Raw genomic sequence first — 20,284 nt, 5'->3', positions numbered from 1 at the left:
ATTAGCGCGGTGCTTGTACGAGAAGAAGGCCTAAAGCAGCTTCCCATCTACTTTACAAGCCGAGCATTAAGAGGTCCAGAAACAAGGTATCAACCTCTGGAAAAAATTGCTCTGGCATTAGTAAATGCAGCAAGGAGACTGCGGCCATATTTCTATGCTCACAAGGTATGCGTCTTAACCGATCTTCCACTTCGGCAAGTTTTGACCAAGCCAGAAGCATCAGGCAGAATCGCCAAATGGGCCATAGAGTTGGGAGAACACTCAATCGAATACCTACCTCGGAAAGCCATCAAGGGACAAGCCTTGGCAGATTTTCTTGCAGAAGCAAAGTTCGATCAAGCAATCCCTGTCATTGCCGAACAGAAAAATTCTACCAATGCCGAACTAGCACAGCCCCTGGAATCCGAAGTAGAGCCACCGGACTGCTGGAGCGGATTCGTAGATGGAGCTTCGAATAAAACGGGAAGTGGAGCTGGTATTTTACTTATCGCTCCCGACGGACACGAGGTAACTTACTCACTTCGGTTCTTATTCCCAACTACTAATAATGAAGCCGAATACGAAGCTCTCCTTGCCGGACTCAAGCTAGCGCAAAGTCTATTTATCAAGTCTCTCAAAATCCATTGTGATTCACAAGTCGTAGTGAATCACATGTTGGGTACAAGTGAAGCCCGTGATGAGAGGATGAGGAAATATTGGGACAAAGCGCAAAGCATTAGCCGAAGTTTCTCTTATTTTCGGATAATCCGCATTCCCAGAGCGGAAAACAGCCGAGCAGATATTTTAAGTAAGTTAGCCTCATATCCAAGTTCAAAGGTGGAGGAATTGATGCACAGAAGCATTGATGAAGCTGAGGTATATTCAGTAACCAGCTCGCCGAACTGGATGACGCCGATCTTACAGTATCTAGATCAAGGACAACTGCCCGAGGATAAGAGAGAAGCTCGGAAAATCACATGCCGAGCACTTCGGTATGAACTTCATGCAGGAGTCCTATACAGAAAGTCCTACCTTCAACCGTTATTGCGATGTGTAGGACCAGAAGAGACGGACTACATCCTTAGAGAAGTCCATGAAGGATCTTGCGGTAGCCACATCGGAGCTAGAGCTTTAGCTAAAAAAGTTCTGAGATGGGGATATTATTGGCCAACTTTGGTACAAGAAGCAGTGCAGCTCGTCAAGACATGTACGAAGTGCCAAATCCATGCAAATATCCCAAGGATGCCGCAGACCGATCTATGTGCTATGCAAAGCCCTTGGCCTTTTATGCAATGGGGCATAGACATAGTAGGACCACTACCACAAGCTCCTCGGCAAATGAAATTCCTTATCGTTGCCGTGGATTACTTCACGAAGTGGGTGGAGGCTGAACCATTAGCTACGATAACGAGCTCGAAGGCATTGGATTTCGTCTGGAAGAACATAGTGTGCCGATTTGGCATACCCCACATCCTCATTTCGGATAATGGGACTCAGTTCACCGACAAGACATTCAAGAATTGGTGCCAAGAGCTGAATATTCAACAGCGGTTCACTTCGGTCTCCCACCCACAAGCAAACGGACAAACGGAGGTAACAAACCGTATCTTGGTGAAAGGGTTAAAAGCTCGGTTAGAACAAGCCAAAGGACAATGGGTAGAAAATCTCCCTCAAGTCCTATGGTCCTACCGAACTACACCCAAAAAATCCAACGGTGAAACTCCGTACAGTTTGGTGTACGGCACTGAAGCCGTGATTCCGGTTGAGATCGGTGTACCCAGTCCCCGAACTCTAAATTTCTCTTCAGAAATGAATGATGATGGACTGAGAGCCGAACTAGATCTGGCCGAAGAAAGAAGAGAATTGGCCTGCATAAAAGCAGCCAAGTACAAGGAGCAAGTAGCCCGGTATTATAACCAAAGGGTGAAAAAGCTGCAATTTCAAGTGGGAGATCTCGTCTTGAGAAACAACGAAGTAAGCCGAGCAGAAAAGCTGGGCAAACTCGCACCCACATGGGAAGGTCCATATCGGGTGTCAGAAGTCCTCGGCAAAGGGTCTTACAAATTGACTCACATGTCAGGAGAACAAGTACCCCGAACATGGCACATTTCCAACCTCAAGAAGTTCCATTTGTAAGAGACAGTCCGGTCAGTCCGTCTTGTGTCTAGTTCGGTCCTAGAGGTATGTGTTTTCTTTGTTTTTTTACTTTGTCTATGTGCTTTTTGTTTGTCTATGTGCGTCTCGTTCGTTTATGTGCGTCTTGCTTGTCTAGGTGTGTTTTGTCTGTCTATGTGCGTGTCGTCTCTTACAAATGTTACTGAGGTATCTTGTTCTTCAAAGGCTGATCCCCTTTTTAGAACATATATAAGCCAACGATTGTGAGTCCAAGCTTCTAAGGAGGATACAAGACCACAATTCGGCTTAAGAAACAAGCAGTTCGTCTGAAACGAACTGCAACAAAGGGAAAGTCCGATCCACGCGATAAAACTCGCCGAATTAGGACAAGGGAAAGTCCGATCCAAGCGATAAAACTCGCCAAATTAGGACACAAGCTTAGTCCGGTCAAAGAAATTTACTTCATAAGACCAAAGACGAGTCCGGTCAAAGAAGTTTATTTCATAAGACCGAGGACCATGTCCGGTCAAAGAAGTTTACTTCATAAGACCGAGGACAAGTACGATGAAATTATTTCGCTGAGCTGTTAATACGCAGTGTTAGAAGCGAAATGAAAATTTCATTTATTAAATCTTGTTCGGCATACAACTCCGCTACCCTACAAAATGGCGTTACGCTATTACAAAGGACTATTCTACTGTCCAGGGTTGCTAAAGTTGAGCCACCTATTCACAAAATCCCCATGAAGCCGAGTTCGGGCGTTCCGGGCAACTGAAGAATAAGCAGGTTGACGAGATGCTCTGATCGACCTGCCGCCTCTTCCCTGAGCCCGAGAAGCTCTAGCACCTCGGCGGCGAATAGTCTCTTCACGAATCATTTGCCGATCTTGCTCACTCATAGTCACCGCTCCTCTGCGAACTTCAGTCCGTCCTCGACTTAACGTCTCCGGTTGTTCCTGAGTTCGTTGCTGACTTGGAGTAGGATTTTGAGCAAGTGAATCAGAAGTTTGAGCTGGAGTGCGAGCATCTGTTGGCGGGAAATGCCTAAGGAATCTCTCGATTGAAGGACGCCGGGAAAGAATGATGTCGTACCGAGAAGCATAGCGCCGCAATGATTTCACGACTTGTTGGCAAGCCGAGCTCTCCAGCGCATTGTTCCTCCGGAGTACATGATATTCCTCCCACAGTTCGTCAACTCGTTCCTGAACTTCAGAGATGGTCATTCCCCCGCGCCTGCAGATGAAATCCTCATACGCAGTCCTCTCAGCGACGGCGGTATTCAGCTCGGCCTCCAGATCTTTCTTTTCGGACTCTAAGTCCTTATTGTCGGCCTCCAGCTTCACTGAACGAGCCAAGAGTTCGTCATTCTTCACCTGGTCAGCTATGGCTCTTTTCTCAGCTTCGTCTAAAGCCGAAGAGTACAGCCGCTTCCAGTGAAGTACCTCCAGCTCCTTAAGAGTTCAGAATATAGAGCAGCTATGTCAGTTCGGCATTTCAGATTACTGAGCAGGTAGTAAACCACAACAGGAGTAAAAGAGAGTACGAAAGGCTATACGAAGACACAAGAGCAGAAAGAAGAATTTTTTCATTCATAAGAAAAAAATTTTTTTTTTCTACACAAGGGCTTCAAGGCCGTTTTACAAGAAGGAAGAAACTAAACTAAGAGAAGGAAGACGAAATCATACTCCGCCAGCTTCGTCTCCGCCTTCTCGGTGAGGTTCAGCTTCCTTCTCCTTGTCTGCTTCAGCTTCAGCCTCCGCCTCCCTGCTCTCCCCAGCCTGCTCGGCGCCACCGTAGCCGATCTGCTGCGCCTCCTGCTCGGCCAGCTCATCGCCGGTCTGCCGCTCATGCTGCTCGGTCACACCCTCTCCATGGAAAATTGGAGCGGGTGAAACTGACCCTATGGAGGCAAAGATAGCCTCCATGTTCTCATCGCGGTCAGCTCGGCAACTACGAACTTGGTCTGCAGAAAGCAGGACCGAGGACGAAGCAAGCTCCTCAAGCACCGGCAGACTCTGAAGCCGAGCTGCTATCTCTCGGCCGTACAGCGGCAGGATGACTTCGGGACCCTGCTCGGCTTTATCGGTCATCAGTTTCAGCAGATCACCGACAAAGGCCGAAAATTGGTTGCTCAGAAAGAGTTTCTCCGCGAAAGCACGGAGAGCCTCTCCTTGGGCAACCACGGCAGCAGCATCCCTCCGTTTCGTCTGCTCTCGCTGGATGACGAGCTGGTTTTTGGCAAACTGAGCTTCATCCTGGGCCGAAATCCTAGCAGCTCTGGCTTTCTCAAAGTTTGCCTCAGCCTGCTCGGCCCGGTGACAAGCAGCCGCCAACTTCCTCTGCATCTCAGCATAGTCGTTGGACGCTTTGGAGAGTTCGACGGCGACGAGCTTGGAGAGCATATCGTTCCTCTGAAAATGAAAAAAGCAAAAAGTCAACAGAGGGGCTACAAAAAATACAGAGAAAAAAAGCAAGGCCAGAAAATCAAGAAGAGAATTCACCTCGGCGAAGTCCGTGGGCCATAAAAATGGCTCACAGATATGTTCCGAAGGAGGCGCCAAGACCACGTCTTTCTCTGGCGCTCTTGGGGGCTTCTGGGTCTTCCCCTTCCTACTTGCCGAAGTCGACTCCGGCTTCTTTGGATCCGAAGAGGTCTTTTGCCTCTTCGGATTCTTCTCGGCATCAGACGCCGAGCTGGTGGTTTTTGGCCTCTCCGGTTCCTTAGATTCGGAGGATTTGCGGCTAATCTTATTCAGCATGTACACTGCCAAAAAGCAAGAAAACAAGGTTAGTTTTCGTCGTCAAGGCAGTAATGCATAAAAAAGAATTCCTCACCCTCAGTCTCTTCGTCCGAAGACGAGGAGTCGAACACGAAGTCGCCCTTGACGAGCTCAGACTCCAGGTACTGCTTCCTAATCATAGGAATCTTATTGAGCTCGGCCTCGAGCTCGTCCAACGGTTCTACCCGAGGATGAGGAATAACGGACTTCGGCCCTCTCCAGGAAAAGTCCGAAGCCGAAGTCCTATTATAAAAAAAGAAGCGATTTTGCCATTTCGGCCATTTGGTTTTACAAAAGGCTCTAAAGGGCTGTAAAGGGATCAAGTAAAACCAAGATCCCTTCCTCTTAAACTGGAAGAAATTAAGGATTGCCCTCAGAGACAGATCCTTATCTAGCCTACGCAGTTCGGCAGCAAAGGCCGATAAGTGCCTCCAAGAGTTCGGAGTCACCTGACCTAAAGGGAGTTGAAAAAAATCTAGCAGCTCTACAAAGGTAGGGGGAAGAGGGAAACGAAGCCCGCATTCCAAGCCGGCTTCGTAAACGGTGGCGTAACCCTCCGGCGGCGAGTCAGCCCTATGAAGGTCGTCGGGAATCGCAACCTTCCCCCCAGGAAAAAAATATTTTTCGTGTAAGGATATCACAGTATCCTTACTCAAGATGCTGTGAAAATACTCTACGGTCTTCTCCCCGGATTCTTTCCGGCTAGAAGACCCCTTATCCCCTTTCCTACCGCTACCTGACTCAGAAGAAGAAGAAGAAGACATAGTTCTTACTCTTTGAAAGTCTGAAAAAATTCTGAAGAAATTCTTGAAAGCGGAAGGAAATTTTTTCGCAAAAGAGAGAGAATGCAGAAGAAGCAATAGCAAAAGTGTTCAACTGATGAAGAAAAGACGTATTTATCAGATTCGGAGAAGATTTCAAAATCATCGCACCGTTTCGAATCCCACCTTTTCAGGATTCAACGGCCGGATTTTACTGTCGCATTTAATGCAGTCACGCGCAAGGCACGTCCCCTAACGTCAGCCTCCCCCGTACCTTTATCCAGAATGCCGAAGTGACTCGCTTCGCCGAAGTGATTCACTTCGCTTTTCGGGGGGGGTAGTGATGGGGTACGTACTAAACAAGCCCAATAGCAGTGACGGCCCATCAGCCCAAAGACCAAGGAAGAGTTCGGCCCTAGCCTACAGCTCGGTAAAAGCCGACCAAAGAGTTCGGCCCCAGCCTACGGCTCGGTAAAAGCCGACCAATCAAGCTCTACTCTCAGATCGGCAAAAGCTGTTCGGCAATAGTTCAGCAGTTCGGTCTCAGTATTCGACCGAACTGGGAGATAGTGGACCCATGCAGAACCTCCACGACCTCCACTACGCGATCTATTTCGTGGTGGACCCATGCAGGATCTCACGACCTCCACGACATCCACGACATACTGGATCTCATGACCTCCACGACATCCACGACATACTTAGGGGTGATGTAAGCCACGACCTAGTTAGTGGTGATGTAAGCCACGACCTAGTTAGTGGTGATGTAAGCCACGACCTAGTTAGTGGTGATGCAAGCCACGATCTTAGTTCAATGTATAAATAGAACTTAGATCAGATAGGAGAAGAGCTCTCTAGACATAAAAGATCATATAGCAAGTCTGTATTGTAAGCTGTAGAAAACAGATCAAGCAATACAACTCTGCCCTCTTTTCTTCCCGTGGACGTAGATTTACCTCAGTAAATCGAACCACGTAAATCTCTGTGTCGTGATCTGCATTTTCCTGCATTCATCGCCATCAAAAATTCGCCAAACCATCAGGGTCCAAATAGATATGATTTCTCACTGAGATCCCCAGCCCCAGGTGGATGGAAGAATGAATGGTAAGACTAAAAGGAATCTCTGCAAATAAGATACTATTATACATGCATGTTGCCATTCACTACTGTAGACTAGTAATCCATTTTATCAACTCACAATAAATAGCATTTGTGACAAGGAAGGAGAGTGGGAGATAGGGACTTGACTTTTCATGCTCACTACTCATTAATGCCCAATAATTCCACCTGGTCCAGGTGCCTACTATTTAATTCAGTGAAAGAATTGGAAAAATAAGAATGAATTGTTTCCAGAAATTATCTCTACCTTAATTAATCTATAAGAATACATTGCACATTGTTTTCAAAATGTTTTAATAAACGACTTGCTAACGACCATGATACTATTGTTTCAAGTTTTAACTCTCTTTTAGTTAACAAGTTTCACCAAACACACTCTGTAAAAATTCAACTAGTTTATGAATAACGTGATAGTACATTTTATTAGAGCTGATAGCTAAAAAAAATTGCACTAACTTCTGGTTAATTCAGTTTTTTACAATGAACTTTAAACGTGGAAAAAAATATATCAACTTTTAACTTTTAGTAAATTTCTACAAAATTCAATTTTGCCCAAATTTAGTCCTACATGGTGGCTCATCCGGGATGTCTATGTCATCTGGCTGTCAATCCCCTTAAAAGATGTAGTTTATAGGACAAACTTGTAGTGTTGTAAAAATAATAACACAAACTTTAATTGGTCGGAAATTTTAGTCGTGGTAAATTTACTATACAAGTTCAAAGTTAGTATATTTTTTTCATGACATTTAAAGTTTGTGTTAAAAAACTGGCCAAAAATTGATGTATTTTTTAGCTATTAGCGCCATTTAATTATAAACTTACTCTTTAATTTTGACCATTTTTTAGAAAAAATTCAATGCTTAATTTTTTGTTTTTATATGATAAGTTCATTATAGGGTCGATTGTTTATCTATGCTTTACTTCCTAAATTGGTAAAACTCGATCAGGGGTTGACTACGAATGAAAATAGAAAAAGAGAATCTTTCTTCGTGACTTCAACTAATAAAGATATCATGACTCAAGAGTACATATTTTAGGAATCATTTGGAAAAAAACCAGGACCTCTTAATTATAGATAAAAAAATAATTAAACAAAATTGTTTAAGAATGATCGAAATAAAGCAACATCATCAATATAGTATTTCTGAGATGTAATTGGTGTAGGGATCAGATAATCTAGAATTCACTATTTATTGAGAAATTAGTTCAAGTTGTATGTGTTGGTTCTGTAATTAGTTGGTTTGTAGAAAACTGAGGAAAGTCTTAGTCTACGTGTTGCTTCATCATCGCTTAGAAGGAATTCCTAGATACCTAAGAACTAAAGCTCAGTAATCAGAGAAATACTAGGTTGTCTCTTTGACACCAGAGGGCCGAAACCCATTACTCTTGGAGGACTTTGTCACCCTTAGACATTGGAGGACTCCTGGATGATCTACCCCTACAATAGGTAAAATGAATCCAATTTAAATATAAAAATATAAATTTAATTAAGCTGGAATATGGATACACAAGCATCATTAGAGTAAATCGAGTTGATTAGTTGGAGAGCCCAATGAGGATCACCAATGTCATTTCCTACTTCATCTCCTACTACATACACACAACCATAATTAGTGATGGTGTGGATCACCAATGTCATTTCCTACTTCATCTCCTACTACATACACACAACCATAATTAGTGATGGTGTGGATCACCAATGTCATTTCCTACTTCATCTCCTACTACATACACACAACCATGATAAGTGATGGTGTCCATCACTTATCATGGTTGTGTGTATGTAGTAGGAGATGAAGTAGAAAATGGTATAGGTGATCTCAAGTGGTTTCCTTCCCAGCCGCCCGTGATTAATCACTGAAATAAATTTTTTTAAAAAACTAAATAAATAAGATACATTAAATGTCTCTAAAATAAGAAATAAAAGGGTAGTGATAAATTTACATAATTCTATATAATTAGAATAATTTACTAATTTCATAATTTCCTAAATTAATGGATTTATTTATTTTAATTGAAAATTTTAATTTACTTAATTATCCTTCATTTTAATTGAAGAGATAATAATTAATGTGTTTTTAATATAAAAATACTCACATAAAAAAATAAATTAAAAATTAAAAACATTCACGTTGTGTTTGGATATTTAAAGGAAACAAGCTAAAAAACGAAAAGATAATGCAAAAGAAAAATGCTCAATCATCATGGCTATACTATTATTTTAAAATTTACTCCGTAATTCACATAAATAAAAAAATACTTTATTATATTTTTATTTGTTCATACATTGTTAATTTGTTACTATAGGATTGATTCATTCCTCACGATAATTTGTTGTAAAAAATTTAACGAAAAAAAGGAACAAGTTAGGAAAAATAATATTGTACTACAAAAGAAAAGAAAAAACTAGATGTTAACCTATAAAATAACTAATATAAATTTATTTGAAATATATATAATATTATAGTTCTCCCTCCGTCCCTATTGTAGTCGAGTCGTATTCTTTTTGGGGTTATCCATATTAGTTGAGTTATTTTCTTATTTGGCCAAATACAACACATTTTTTTCTCTTTATTTCTCTAAGTTATATAATTTTCTATTTTATGCTCACTTTACTTAATTCTCTTAGATTTCATGTCAAAATAAATGCCTCTACTATAGAAGGTGAACTATGTAGAGAGTATTAAGTTATAAAATTATTTTATAATTTAATATAGTAATTTAATTATGTAGCATGTTAATTAAACTTGCCATAAATTCCATAATCAATTAATATCTAAATTAATGATTTTTTCATAAATTGATTGGTTTAAAAATATGGAAAAGTATATACTAAGAATGAATTAGTCATAATATTATAAACTAAAAATAAAACTAAATTAAAAGGTATTACTATAATTTATGTAAATTTATTTTTATTATTAAAAATATATCTCTTTGAAAAAGAAATAGAAGGAAATTTAGATGATCTCACCTAGAATGTTATTCAAATTTTTAGATTCTTTATGAAGAACATATATACCAATTCTATCGTTCAAAATTTTGGAAGAAAAATCATGAATACGTCAATTTCTATATACATCCTTTCCATATTTATCTTTCCTCTTTTATTGGGGGAACGAGGCAAGTTTAATTTGACCTTCATTTTTGCATATTAAATAAGTAGAGTATAAATATTTATCAAATTATTAGAAAACATAAATAAATACTACAATTTGACCAAATCACAGCCATAAATTCTCACCAACTTCTTCTTCAACCCAAATTCTCCCATCTCTCTCTTTTTTCTCATCTGCCTCCATGCACCAAAAGCTCCACTTTCTCTCTCACCACCTCAAGAAAGAAAACAACCACTTCCTCATACTCTCCTCCTTAATCCTCACCGCCGTAGTCGGCTACAACCTCCTCACACAGCTACACCCTCTCTCTCCCTTCAACATCGACTTCTTCACCCGGATCCTACCCAGAAACCCGGCCAAAAAAGCCTGCGATTACAGCTACGGTAAGTGGGTTTGGGATGAAACCCAACCGGTTCGGACCTACACTGAAAATTGCCCGTTTCTGGATCCGGGTTTCCGCTGCCTAAGTAACGGCCGCCGCGATTCCGGTTACCAGAAATGGCGCTGGCAGCCCCATCAATGTGATATTCCAGGGTATTTATTTATTATTATTTTTTTATTTCAAAGAATTTGATATCATTAAATTAAAATTGTGGGGTTTGATGAGTAATCATTAGAATTACTACTACTATGTTTTCTTTGTGTAACTAAACGTTTGCTTGTTGCGTGGATCATGCATGTAACATGTTACTAATTCTATTTTATTTGTTTTATTGCACTCTTTTGGAGGCCATGCACGTGTTGCTTTGGCTTCAATATTTTACTTTGATTACTGAGATCTGCAGATTTTGATATTGGCATATTTTATGAAGTTCATTTAATTTTTATGTTTTGTGTTGTGTTTAGTAAATGTCAACTAGTTGTTCCTTTTGTGCTGTAAATATAAAGTTGAGACATAAGTGCATAGGCTTCATGCTTGTTGATTCTGTCCCCTTTTTAGCCCATAAAGCAGCAGTCATATGATATTTCATAATTGCAATTATTAAGTGCCAAACTTTTACCCATACATATGTCCTTTTGTTGCAAATTGACTTTTTAATTTCTATTTGAAATGATACAAATTAGATATAGCATCTATATAGGTTTGATGAGAAGGAGTTTCTAGAGCGGAGCCGAGGCAGACGAGTCGTGTTTGTGGGCGACTCGATAGGCCGAAACCAATGGGAATCCCTAGTGTGCATGCTCGCGCAAGGCGTCTCAAATGCGTCCGCAATATACGAAGAAAACGGCAACCCAATAACAAAGCACAAAGGGTACCTCTCCATCAAATTTCAAGATTACAATCTCACGGTAGAATATTTCAGAGTGCCTTACCTCGTGACCACGGGTCGCCCACCTAAAGGTGCCCCGGAGCAGGTTCGTGGAACCATCATGGTCGATAAGCTGCACTGGCTATCGTCCAAGTGGGTGGGCGCGGATGTCCTCATTTTCAGCGCGGGGCATTGGTGGAATCAAGACAAGACATTAAACTCGTACGTATGCACACGTGCCTATTACTCGAGGATGCATGCTTACTACTAACGCCTCGTGATACAACAGGGGCCACTACTTTCAGGAGATGGAGCATGTGAATATGACAATGGATGTGATGGAAGCTTTTCGAAGATCCCTCCACACTTTGAAGCTTTGGGTGACACAAAAATTGGACACTAGGAAATCTCATGTCTTCTTTAGGAGTTACTCCCCTGTACATTTCAGGTAAATTGAAAGTCAAGTCCTTTTATAAGTCATTTGGTAGACTTTAATTTAGTGCAATGTTGATGTTGGTAGGGATGGAGAATGGAACAGAGGCGGGTACTGTAACACGAGCAACGAGCCGGAGACGGACTACTCGAGACTCGAGCGGGAGCCATTGAACAATCAAATAATTTATGAGGTGTTTAGGCAGAGAAATACAGAGGAAAACAAAGTTGAGATTTTGAACATAACATATATGACAGAGCTGAGAAAAGATGGGCACCCATCCAGCAACCGGGAGCCGGGGACTCCAGCCAGCGCGCCGCAGGACTGCAGCCACTGGTGCCTGCCCGGAGTGCCGGACACGTGGAACCAACTTCTTTATGCTCAGCTGCTGGCAATGGGATTCAGATCAAAGGGATGAAAAAAACTGCTTTTTTGTTGTTGCAGTGTTGCTAATATAGTAGTATGAGCTAACTTAACACCAAGTTTAGTATAAGAAAGTAAAGATTGGCATTGTATTATTGTTTTAAGGAAAGGTAAAAAGTATTTCAAATGAACTACTAATATTCTTAGATGACAAAACAATTGTTTTTTGGGATATTAATTCAAGATTCATTCACATTTGTTAACGACACGAGCTACCCGTCTCTAAATTTTGTTACTCTTCGTCTCTTCCGATGAACTAATCACTCATAGTTCAAACATGAAACGTGCAAATTTATGGGGGTTCCGCGTTAAAGAGGAATTATGTACTTCATTGAATCATTCGTATTTTCTTTCGGCAGAATAATTTTGAAGCATGACCAATACCAAATTTAAAAAGGCCATATTCAAAAGTACTGCAAATATCGAAATTCACTCAAAAGTAATTTAAATAACATATTTATAATAAATTTTAATTTAGTTAATACATAATACATCAGACAGTTTGGCCGAGTGGTCTAAGGCGCCAGATTTAGGCTCTGGTCCGAAAGGGCGTGGGTTCAAATCCCACAGCTGTCATAATATTTTTTCTTATTTTTGCTTGCTCTTACAGTGGCCGAGGCCCAAAACCTAGGGGGTCCATATATATCCTATTATCGTATCACTTTTATCTATTATTTGATCAAGGCCCAAATTGTAGAGGACTATTATTTTATTTTATTTTATTTTTTACTTGGAACGTGGAGTGGCTTTAAACGCCAATTATACGAAATGTCTCAACTATTATAGAGCGTCCCAAAATGAAAAAAATGACTCCACTACTATGGAACGGGAGGGAGTACTACTTTTATTTTTTTTACTTGAAACATAGCTTTAAAGCATACTTCCTCCGTCCATGATTAAATGTCTCATATTTGACCGGCACGGGTTTTAAGAAATTGTTTGACTTCATAAAGTAAAGTGAGTAGAAAAGTTAGTGGAATGTGAGACCTAGTTTTAAAAAATTGTTTGACTTCATAAAGTAAAGTGAGTAGAAAAGTTAGTGAAATGTGAGGCCTATTTTTATATATTAGTTTTATAGTAATAAAATGTGAGTGGAATAAGTTAGTGGAATGTAGGTTCCACTTATCAAATATAGTAAAAATGAAATGAGACATTAATTGATGAACGGATAAAAAAAATGGGATATTTAATGGCAGAGGGAGTACTTTTTTAATTACTGTTGAATATTGGACTCTTTGCTTTGGGCTTCTAATATTAATTGATTGGGCTGATAATTTGTTGAGCCCATGTAATTATATTGTGGCCCAAACAAAGGCTGGCCCGGGTTACTTACCAGACTCGTTGGATGGTTGCCGCCTGGCACCTCCACGCAGATCCCGCTTCTCAGCCGTTGGATCTAGGGTGTGTTTGTTAAGTGAGGAGTCGATTCCTCACTTCACCAATTCTGTTGATTCTAGACTCTTCTCTCTCTCTAAACTTGCTCCGTCTTCTCTCTACCTTCTCTCTAAATTTCTGGCGGTTTTAGCCGGCGATTTCCTTCAAACTTTTGATTCTACCGATGATTCTCAGTTTCTAAGAGATCTATTGGTGTAGTTTGAGTGTTAGACAACTTCTTCGGTTTCCTTCTCAAACCCTAGAGTTCGGTCTTCTTCTGTGACCAACCATTTGTGCTTGAAAGTGTTGTGCGAGAGTTTCTTTGGTGTAAGGCTGTGTTCTGAGAGGTGTTTTGTGGATCCGTGTATAGAGAAGGCCGTGGTGTGCGATGACCGGTGAGATCTAGTGTTTCACAGATCTCTGGTTGTGTGGTTTGTTCAATGGTGTTCTCCTTTGTGACTTGCAGTGAGGATTGGGGAGGTCTGAGGCCTAGTGCAGTTATTGCTGTAACCTGAGCCATCCGTGGTACTCAGTAAAGCTAGAATCTCAAGATCAGAGATGTTCTTGAGATAGCTTAGGGATGGTCTGTGTAATACTTAGATTAGTATGTAATCTTGATACCACAGTTGTACTTGGCTTGTACCTCTGAGATTAGCCATCTTAGATCAATATCAGTAAAAGAGGTCCAGTTAATTAGTGAATCCCGAATGGTTTTATCCATGCAATTACCAAGACATATATTAGGATTGAGGACATATGAAAATGTCAGGTTGAACTTCTTAGATTTCATGTTGAACTTCTTAGATTTCACCACATCGTTGGCAGACGGATTTAGAAAACCAAACAATTGGAGTTAAAAATACTACTCTCTTCGTCCCTAAAATTTTGTGACATTTTTATATTTTCTTCTGTCCCACAAAATTTGTCACAGTTCACCTTTTACCTTTTTGGTAGTGGACCCCACATTCCACTATTTTATTCTCACTCACATTTTATTATAAAACTAATACTTTAAAAGTAGGACATATATCCTACCAACTTTTTCAACCCACTTTTCCATTACATTTCTTAAAACCCGTGTCCGGTCAAACTGTGGCAAAATTTGAGGGACGGGGGAGTAATATACTACTCCCTCCGTTCCATAGTAGTGAAGTCATTTCATTTTTTTAATAAAAGTCAACACATTTCTCCTCACTTACTTTTCCATGTCTCTTACCTTATTCTCTCTACCTTTTCCCCTCTCCTACTTTATTATCTTTTTATTTTCCACATTACACACATTTTCTTAATCTCCGTGTAGAAAAGAAATGTCTCCATTACTATGGAACGATGAGAGTATATAATACTCCCTTCATCCTACAATAGGAGTCACTGTTATAAAGAATATAAAGAATACTGGATTGGAATGTTAGTGGAATATGTGACCCACTTTTTTATATTGGTTTTATAATAAAATTTGAGTGAAGTGAGTTAGTGGAATTCGAGACCTACTTACTATTTATGGTAAAATTGAAGTGTGGCACTTATTGTGGGGCGGATCAAAATGACAAAGTGTGACTCTTATAGTGGGACGAAGGCAATACTATTTAACGAGGATATCTGATTCGTTGCTAACTATCTTAAGTTGCTAACTCTGTTAACTTATCAATGCAGTGTATTGAAAATGTCAACACGATGACATTGAAATGTCAACATAAACTTAGTCGATATTTTAATACACTGTGTTGACATTGTCAACCCATTGTATTAAAATGTCAACTCAAATTTGAATTGACATTTTATTGTGATTATATTAACAACTTTTATACATTGCGTTAATAAATTAGCAAGTTAGCATTATAACGCACCCATTTCATATATTCCCTGTAAAACCAGAAAGTTTAGCCAAGTTAGTTTTCACTTTTGAGGCCAAAAAATGATTTTCCTAGCTTATGAACAACGAGAAAGTTAAGCTCATTTTACTAATTGTTTTTTGGGATATTAATTAATTCATAGGAGTGTCTCCATAATTTAATTGTTTAGGCACTTTAGGCTATGATAAAAATTTGAATATTTTAAAGTATTTTATTTTTAACTTGTGATTTTTTTGTACTTTTTCACTATCACTTTTATTATATTAATTATACTTTGGTTAACTTCTAACTATACCATTTAATTTTATTTGTAACTTTACAAATATTATTATTATTATTATTATTATTATTATTATTATTATTATTATTATTATTATTATATATCTACAAATAAAAATAAAACTCAAAATCAAGTCAAATTAATAGTCATACTAATTAATAATTTTATTTATATTTTATACATTTTGACTTTATTTAAACTCTATTAATAACTAAAGTAAACAAGCACATGTTAAATATAATCAATTAAGTAGTACAAAATTTAAAAAAGAAAATATTAATCCCTCAGTTTCCTCGTAGTTGAATCATTTTTCTATTTTGAAAAGTTCCCTCATAGTTGAGTCATTTTCATATATAGTAATTTTTTTCTCTTTCTTACTTTACGCACTCTTACTTTATTCTCTCAACTTTATTCACTTTTTACTTTATTCTATCTACTTTTTTCCCTTTCTTACCCTTTTATCTATTTATTTAACGCAATCAACATTTCTTTCTTAAGCTTCGTATCGAAAAATTTCGCCTCACCTATGAAGGACCGGAGGAAGTATAATTCTACTGTTAGAAGAAAAAAAAGGTCCCTAGATTGTCTTTTCAAACTTCTGCAATCTATAGATTTTCCTAATTTTTCAATTTTCTCGAGAAGATCTTTTTTTTTGTGAAACTATTTCACCTCCTCTACTCTCTATTACTCTAATTTTCTTCCTCATTACTTTTCCATGGCGACGAAGCAGCCATAGTGTGGGGTCGGGGCCGGAGCAGACCTGGGTCGACGGATTCTGGGAGCTTCTCGGAGGTACTCACGGACCAAGAACGAAGCTTTTTGGACCTCTAGAAACCAAATAGGTAATCTGGCTAACTCTGCTTTCACTTAAGATGGAACCAATTTGCAATCCGCCACCTGTTTGTTAAAATGTCTATGACAAAGTTCACATGCCAAACCCACTATTTTATGTGTGTTGATGCTGATAGAGCTTTAAAATTTCCTCACAGTGAAGTTATATTCGAAAAAATGTCTATGAAATGAGTGCTGAAGGCTAGTTAAACAGCCATGCTCGCCAAATCTCACCGACTTCTGAGAAAGCTTTCCCATGCTGACTCTAACTTCTTGCTTCCTGTGACCAGTATTGGTAAACCTGCTTCCACGCACTTGTTTATCTTTTGTGATATTATCCTTATATTACACCTTATTACAAGTTGTTCCTATATGCTTTTTATGCTTTCATTCTTTTGCCTTTATGTCATACACGTCTGAGAGGTTATGTGATAAATTTTGTAAGAATCTTGTGTCAGGGAGCTCTCCTCGAAGACTTCTTCCTGTTACGTTTTATTCAACCCGGGATCCAAATCAACTGCCTACTGAGTATTGTGAAGGTGGTGATGGAATTAGGAAAGTGCCACTGGCCAAGAATTTGGCTAATTTGTTGGAGGAGTCCTTAAACTCAACTGACAAAGCCGGGCTACAAAGCTATCATGTTGATGAAAGATACGAAAAAAATGACCTGGCTAAGAATTTGGCGTCATTGGTTCAAGAATCTTATGAAGTTTCCAACAAAGAATCAAAACCAAAAACCCGTGTGGAGATCAAAAGGTTTCTTGAGATGCGAATAAAGAAGAAGGTGAAAGCACAGTACATGAATGGGAAGTACCACGACCTCATGATGAAAGTGATTGCTGATCCCAGCACTCTAAAGGATGCATATGATTGTATAAGATTGACCTCTAATGTTGATTTGGCATTAGATGGTGATGACTTGCCCTTTTTGGCCATTGCAAAAGAACTAGCTGATGGAAACTTTGATGTTGGGGCCCATACGTATTCAATGCGGTCGAAAGGGCCAAAGGTCAAGAAAGAGGAACTTGTTTTACCAGAACTGAAGTTAAGGGTTGTTCAAGAGGCCATTAGAATAGTCTTGGAAGTTGTTTACCGCCCTCACTTCTCTAGGATTTCGCACAGTCTTCGAAGTAATAGGGATCACTGGTCAGCGTTGAAGTATATCTGCAAAGAGATACCTGATCCGGACTGGTGGTTCACTTTGCCCATTAACAAAAATCTTGATGACTGCATCCTTCAAAAACTCCTGTCATCAATGGAGGACAAGATAGAAGATCCTGTTTTATGTGATATTATAAAGGATATGTTTAAAGCAAGGGTGCTTAATGTAGAGTTTGGGTCTTTTCCTAAAGGGCATGGTCTTCCACAAGAAGGGGTCCTTTCGCCTATATTGATAAACATATATCTTGATCTCTTTGACCGTGAGATGTACAGGATGTCAATGCACTACGAGACTTCGCACACTCTTGGGTTTGAAGAACAGAAGTTGCACTCAAAGCTCCGTGGCTGGTTTAGGAAACAGATAAGCGGCAGTAGTTTGCAACAATGCGATTCTGGAATGGACTCAGGGGTAAGGGTTCATTGTTGTCGCTTTATGGATGAGGTCTTTTTTGCCTTTTCCGGTTCCAAAGAAGTTGCGTTGGCGTTCAAGTCTGAAATTGAAGGGTTCTTAAAGAATTCTCTCTACTTGGAGGTAGATGATAAATCTGATATTTTAGCATCCAATGATCCACGTGGTGTTAAATTTCTTGGTACTTTGATCAGAAGGCGCGTGAAAGACACTCCTGCTTTACGAGCTGTTCACAAGTTGAAGGACAAAGTCAAGATATTTGCTGAACAGAAACAAGAGTCTTGGGATGCAGGAGCTCTCAGAATTGGGAAGAAGTGGCTGGCTCATGGACTCAAAAAGGTTAAAGAGTCAGAGATCAAACAATTAGCTGATAGTAGCTCCATTTTACATAAGATTTCCTGTTATCGTAGATCTGGGATGAAAACAGACCACTGGTACAAGGTGCTGCTGAAAATTTGGATGCAACATGTAAACGCTAGAAGTGCAGGGAATGAAGATAAACTGTTAACTAAGCTTGTTGTAGAACCGGCTCTTCCACAAGAACTAAGAGATGCTTACTTCGAGTTTCAGAAACGAGCTAAAGAATATGTTGATTCCGAGACATCTTTGACACTCGCACTTTTAACCGGCTCCAATTCTTCACCCGAACCTCTTTTTACAACAGAAACTGTTGTCCCACTAAACGTCTTAATGAAACGTCTTCATCGCTATGGATTGACTAATAGGGAGGGATATGGTCGGCCATGCTACGTGCTAATCTTACTGGATCACGATCAAATCATTGATTGGTTTGCAGGGTTACTCCACCGCTGGCTAAGATGGTACAGGGGGTGCAAAAACTTTAATGAAGTGAAGCACTTAATCTGTGATCAAGTAAGAATGTCATGCATCCGAACACTAGCTGTTAAGTATAGGATTCACGAGGCAGATATAGAGAAGAAATTTGATTCAGAGCTGAGTAGAATCCCCTCAACTGAAGATATCGAACTTGAGGAAGCAATCACGGAACTGATTTCTCCAGAATATAACTTTGATGGCGCCTTAATGTATGGAATACAATACAGTGGTTTATGTTCGTTGTCATTGGCCAGAATGGTGAGTGAGTCACGCCCTTGCTATTGTTTTGTCATAGGGTGCTCAGCCTCAGTCTCATGTGTTTATACTCTTCATGTAATGGAAAGACAAAAATTTCCAGCTTGGAAGACTGGATTTTCAAGTTGTATACATCCCAGCTTACACAGGAGAAGAATAGGATTATGTAAAAAGCATGTGAAAGACTTGTTTCTTGGAAACATATCACTTCAATCAATAGGATTTGGTACTTGGAGGTGAATTCTGCTGTTGAGATTGGAGAAAATTAGCTTCTATCCATCCATGCTGTTGAGATTGGAAAAATTAGCATCTGCAGAAATGTAGCTATGACATCTTTTATTCAGTTTGCAGCAGCTAAGGTGGTAACTTAAATCTTCTATAGATTTTTCTTGATTAGTATTTCTGGCGAGAGAGAGAGAGAGAGAGAGAATAGCTGTATCGTATCAAAGTTTTCATAGTGAAAATACTTATTTACTTCCTTTTCAAATTCAACTGGTGCAGACAAGAGTAATGACATATCAAGAATCTCTTGGATTATATAAATCGAAGTGTGATTTTGTGAAAAGGCAAATTAAATTATACTACTAACCGATATTGACGTTGTCTTTGTTACTTGTAGAGGATATTTTTGTCTGTGACGTCTTGTGTCTGTTCTTAGGAGTAAGTATTATACTCTCTCCCGCCCCAAAAAATATACACTTTGGGTTCGGTACGAGTTTTAATGTAAAATTGGTAAAAGTAAGAGAAATAGAGAGAAAAAGTAATTAAAGTATTGTTTGTGGAGAATGAGTCTTACTTCATTAGATATAAAAGGCTTCTAAAATTAGAAAGTGCATATTCTTGTGGGACGGACTAAAAAAGAAATAGTGCATATTCTTGTTGGACGGATGGAGTATCCTGTTTGAGGTTATTTAGCTATGGGTGTAATCAAATTGAATTTGTTGAGATCACTGTCAAATCTTGTGTACGCCTATTATTGTGTTACATCATATGGTAAGATATGGTTAGGCAAATTTTATCTTATACAAGTTATACTACTTTCTCCGTCCCAAGTTACTTGAATCGTATTTTATTTTGGATTGTCTCAAGTTACTTGAATCATTTCTCTTTTTAAATAAAAACAAAACATTTAATCACTCCTACTTTATTCTTTCTTCTACTTTACTATCTTATTTAATTCTCTCATCCACTTTATTTAACTTTATTTAACTTATTGAGCACAACTTTCTTAAATCCCAGACTGAAAAGAAATGTCTCAAGTAATATGGGCTGACTTTGAGTTTGAATTCACGAAATTAATGTCCCT

At 39.3% G+C, this 20,284-nt stretch overlaps 2 protein-coding genes and 1 non-coding gene across 3 annotated transcripts; all 3 read left to right on the top strand.

Annotated features, from left to right (window-relative positions):
* Nucleotides 1-10,030: 10,030 nt before the first annotated feature.
* LOC121761308 (protein trichome birefringence-like 8) lies at nt 10,031-12,181 on the top strand. The gene is made up of 4 exons (XM_042156959.1): nt 10,031-10,406; nt 10,955-11,344; nt 11,412-11,570; nt 11,643-12,181. The coding sequence occupies exons 1-4, from the start codon at nt 10,054-10,056 to the stop codon at nt 11,971-11,973; spliced, it is 1,233 nt and encodes a 410-aa protein (XP_042012893.1). The 5' UTR covers nt 10,031-10,053; the 3' UTR covers nt 11,974-12,181.
* Nucleotides 12,182-12,474: 293 nt separating this feature from the next.
* TRNAL-UAG lies at nt 12,475-12,554 on the top strand. Its single transcript has one exon. It is a non-coding gene; the product is annotated as a tRNA-Leu (tRNA).
* A 3,514-nt stretch (nt 12,555-16,068) lies between these two features.
* On the top strand, nt 16,069-19,465 carry LOC121761206 (nuclear intron maturase 4, mitochondrial-like). Its single transcript, XM_042156817.1, has 3 exons — nt 16,069-16,327; nt 16,475-16,611; nt 16,775-19,465. The coding sequence occupies exons 2-3, from the start codon at nt 16,533-16,535 to the stop codon at nt 19,216-19,218; spliced, it is 2,523 nt and encodes an 840-aa protein (XP_042012751.1). The 5' UTR covers nt 16,069-16,327; nt 16,475-16,532; the 3' UTR covers nt 19,219-19,465.
* The last annotated feature ends 819 nt before the right edge of the window (nt 19,466-20,284 follow it).

This window comes from Salvia splendens, chromosome 13 (genome assembly GCF_004379255.2).
Source record: "Salvia splendens isolate huo1 chromosome 13, SspV2, whole genome shotgun sequence".
NCBI lineage: Eukaryota > Viridiplantae > Streptophyta > Magnoliopsida > Lamiales > Lamiaceae > Salvia > Salvia splendens.
The sequence above is the reverse complement of the archived record's forward strand: the minus strand, read 5'-3'. Positions and strand labels throughout refer to the sequence as shown.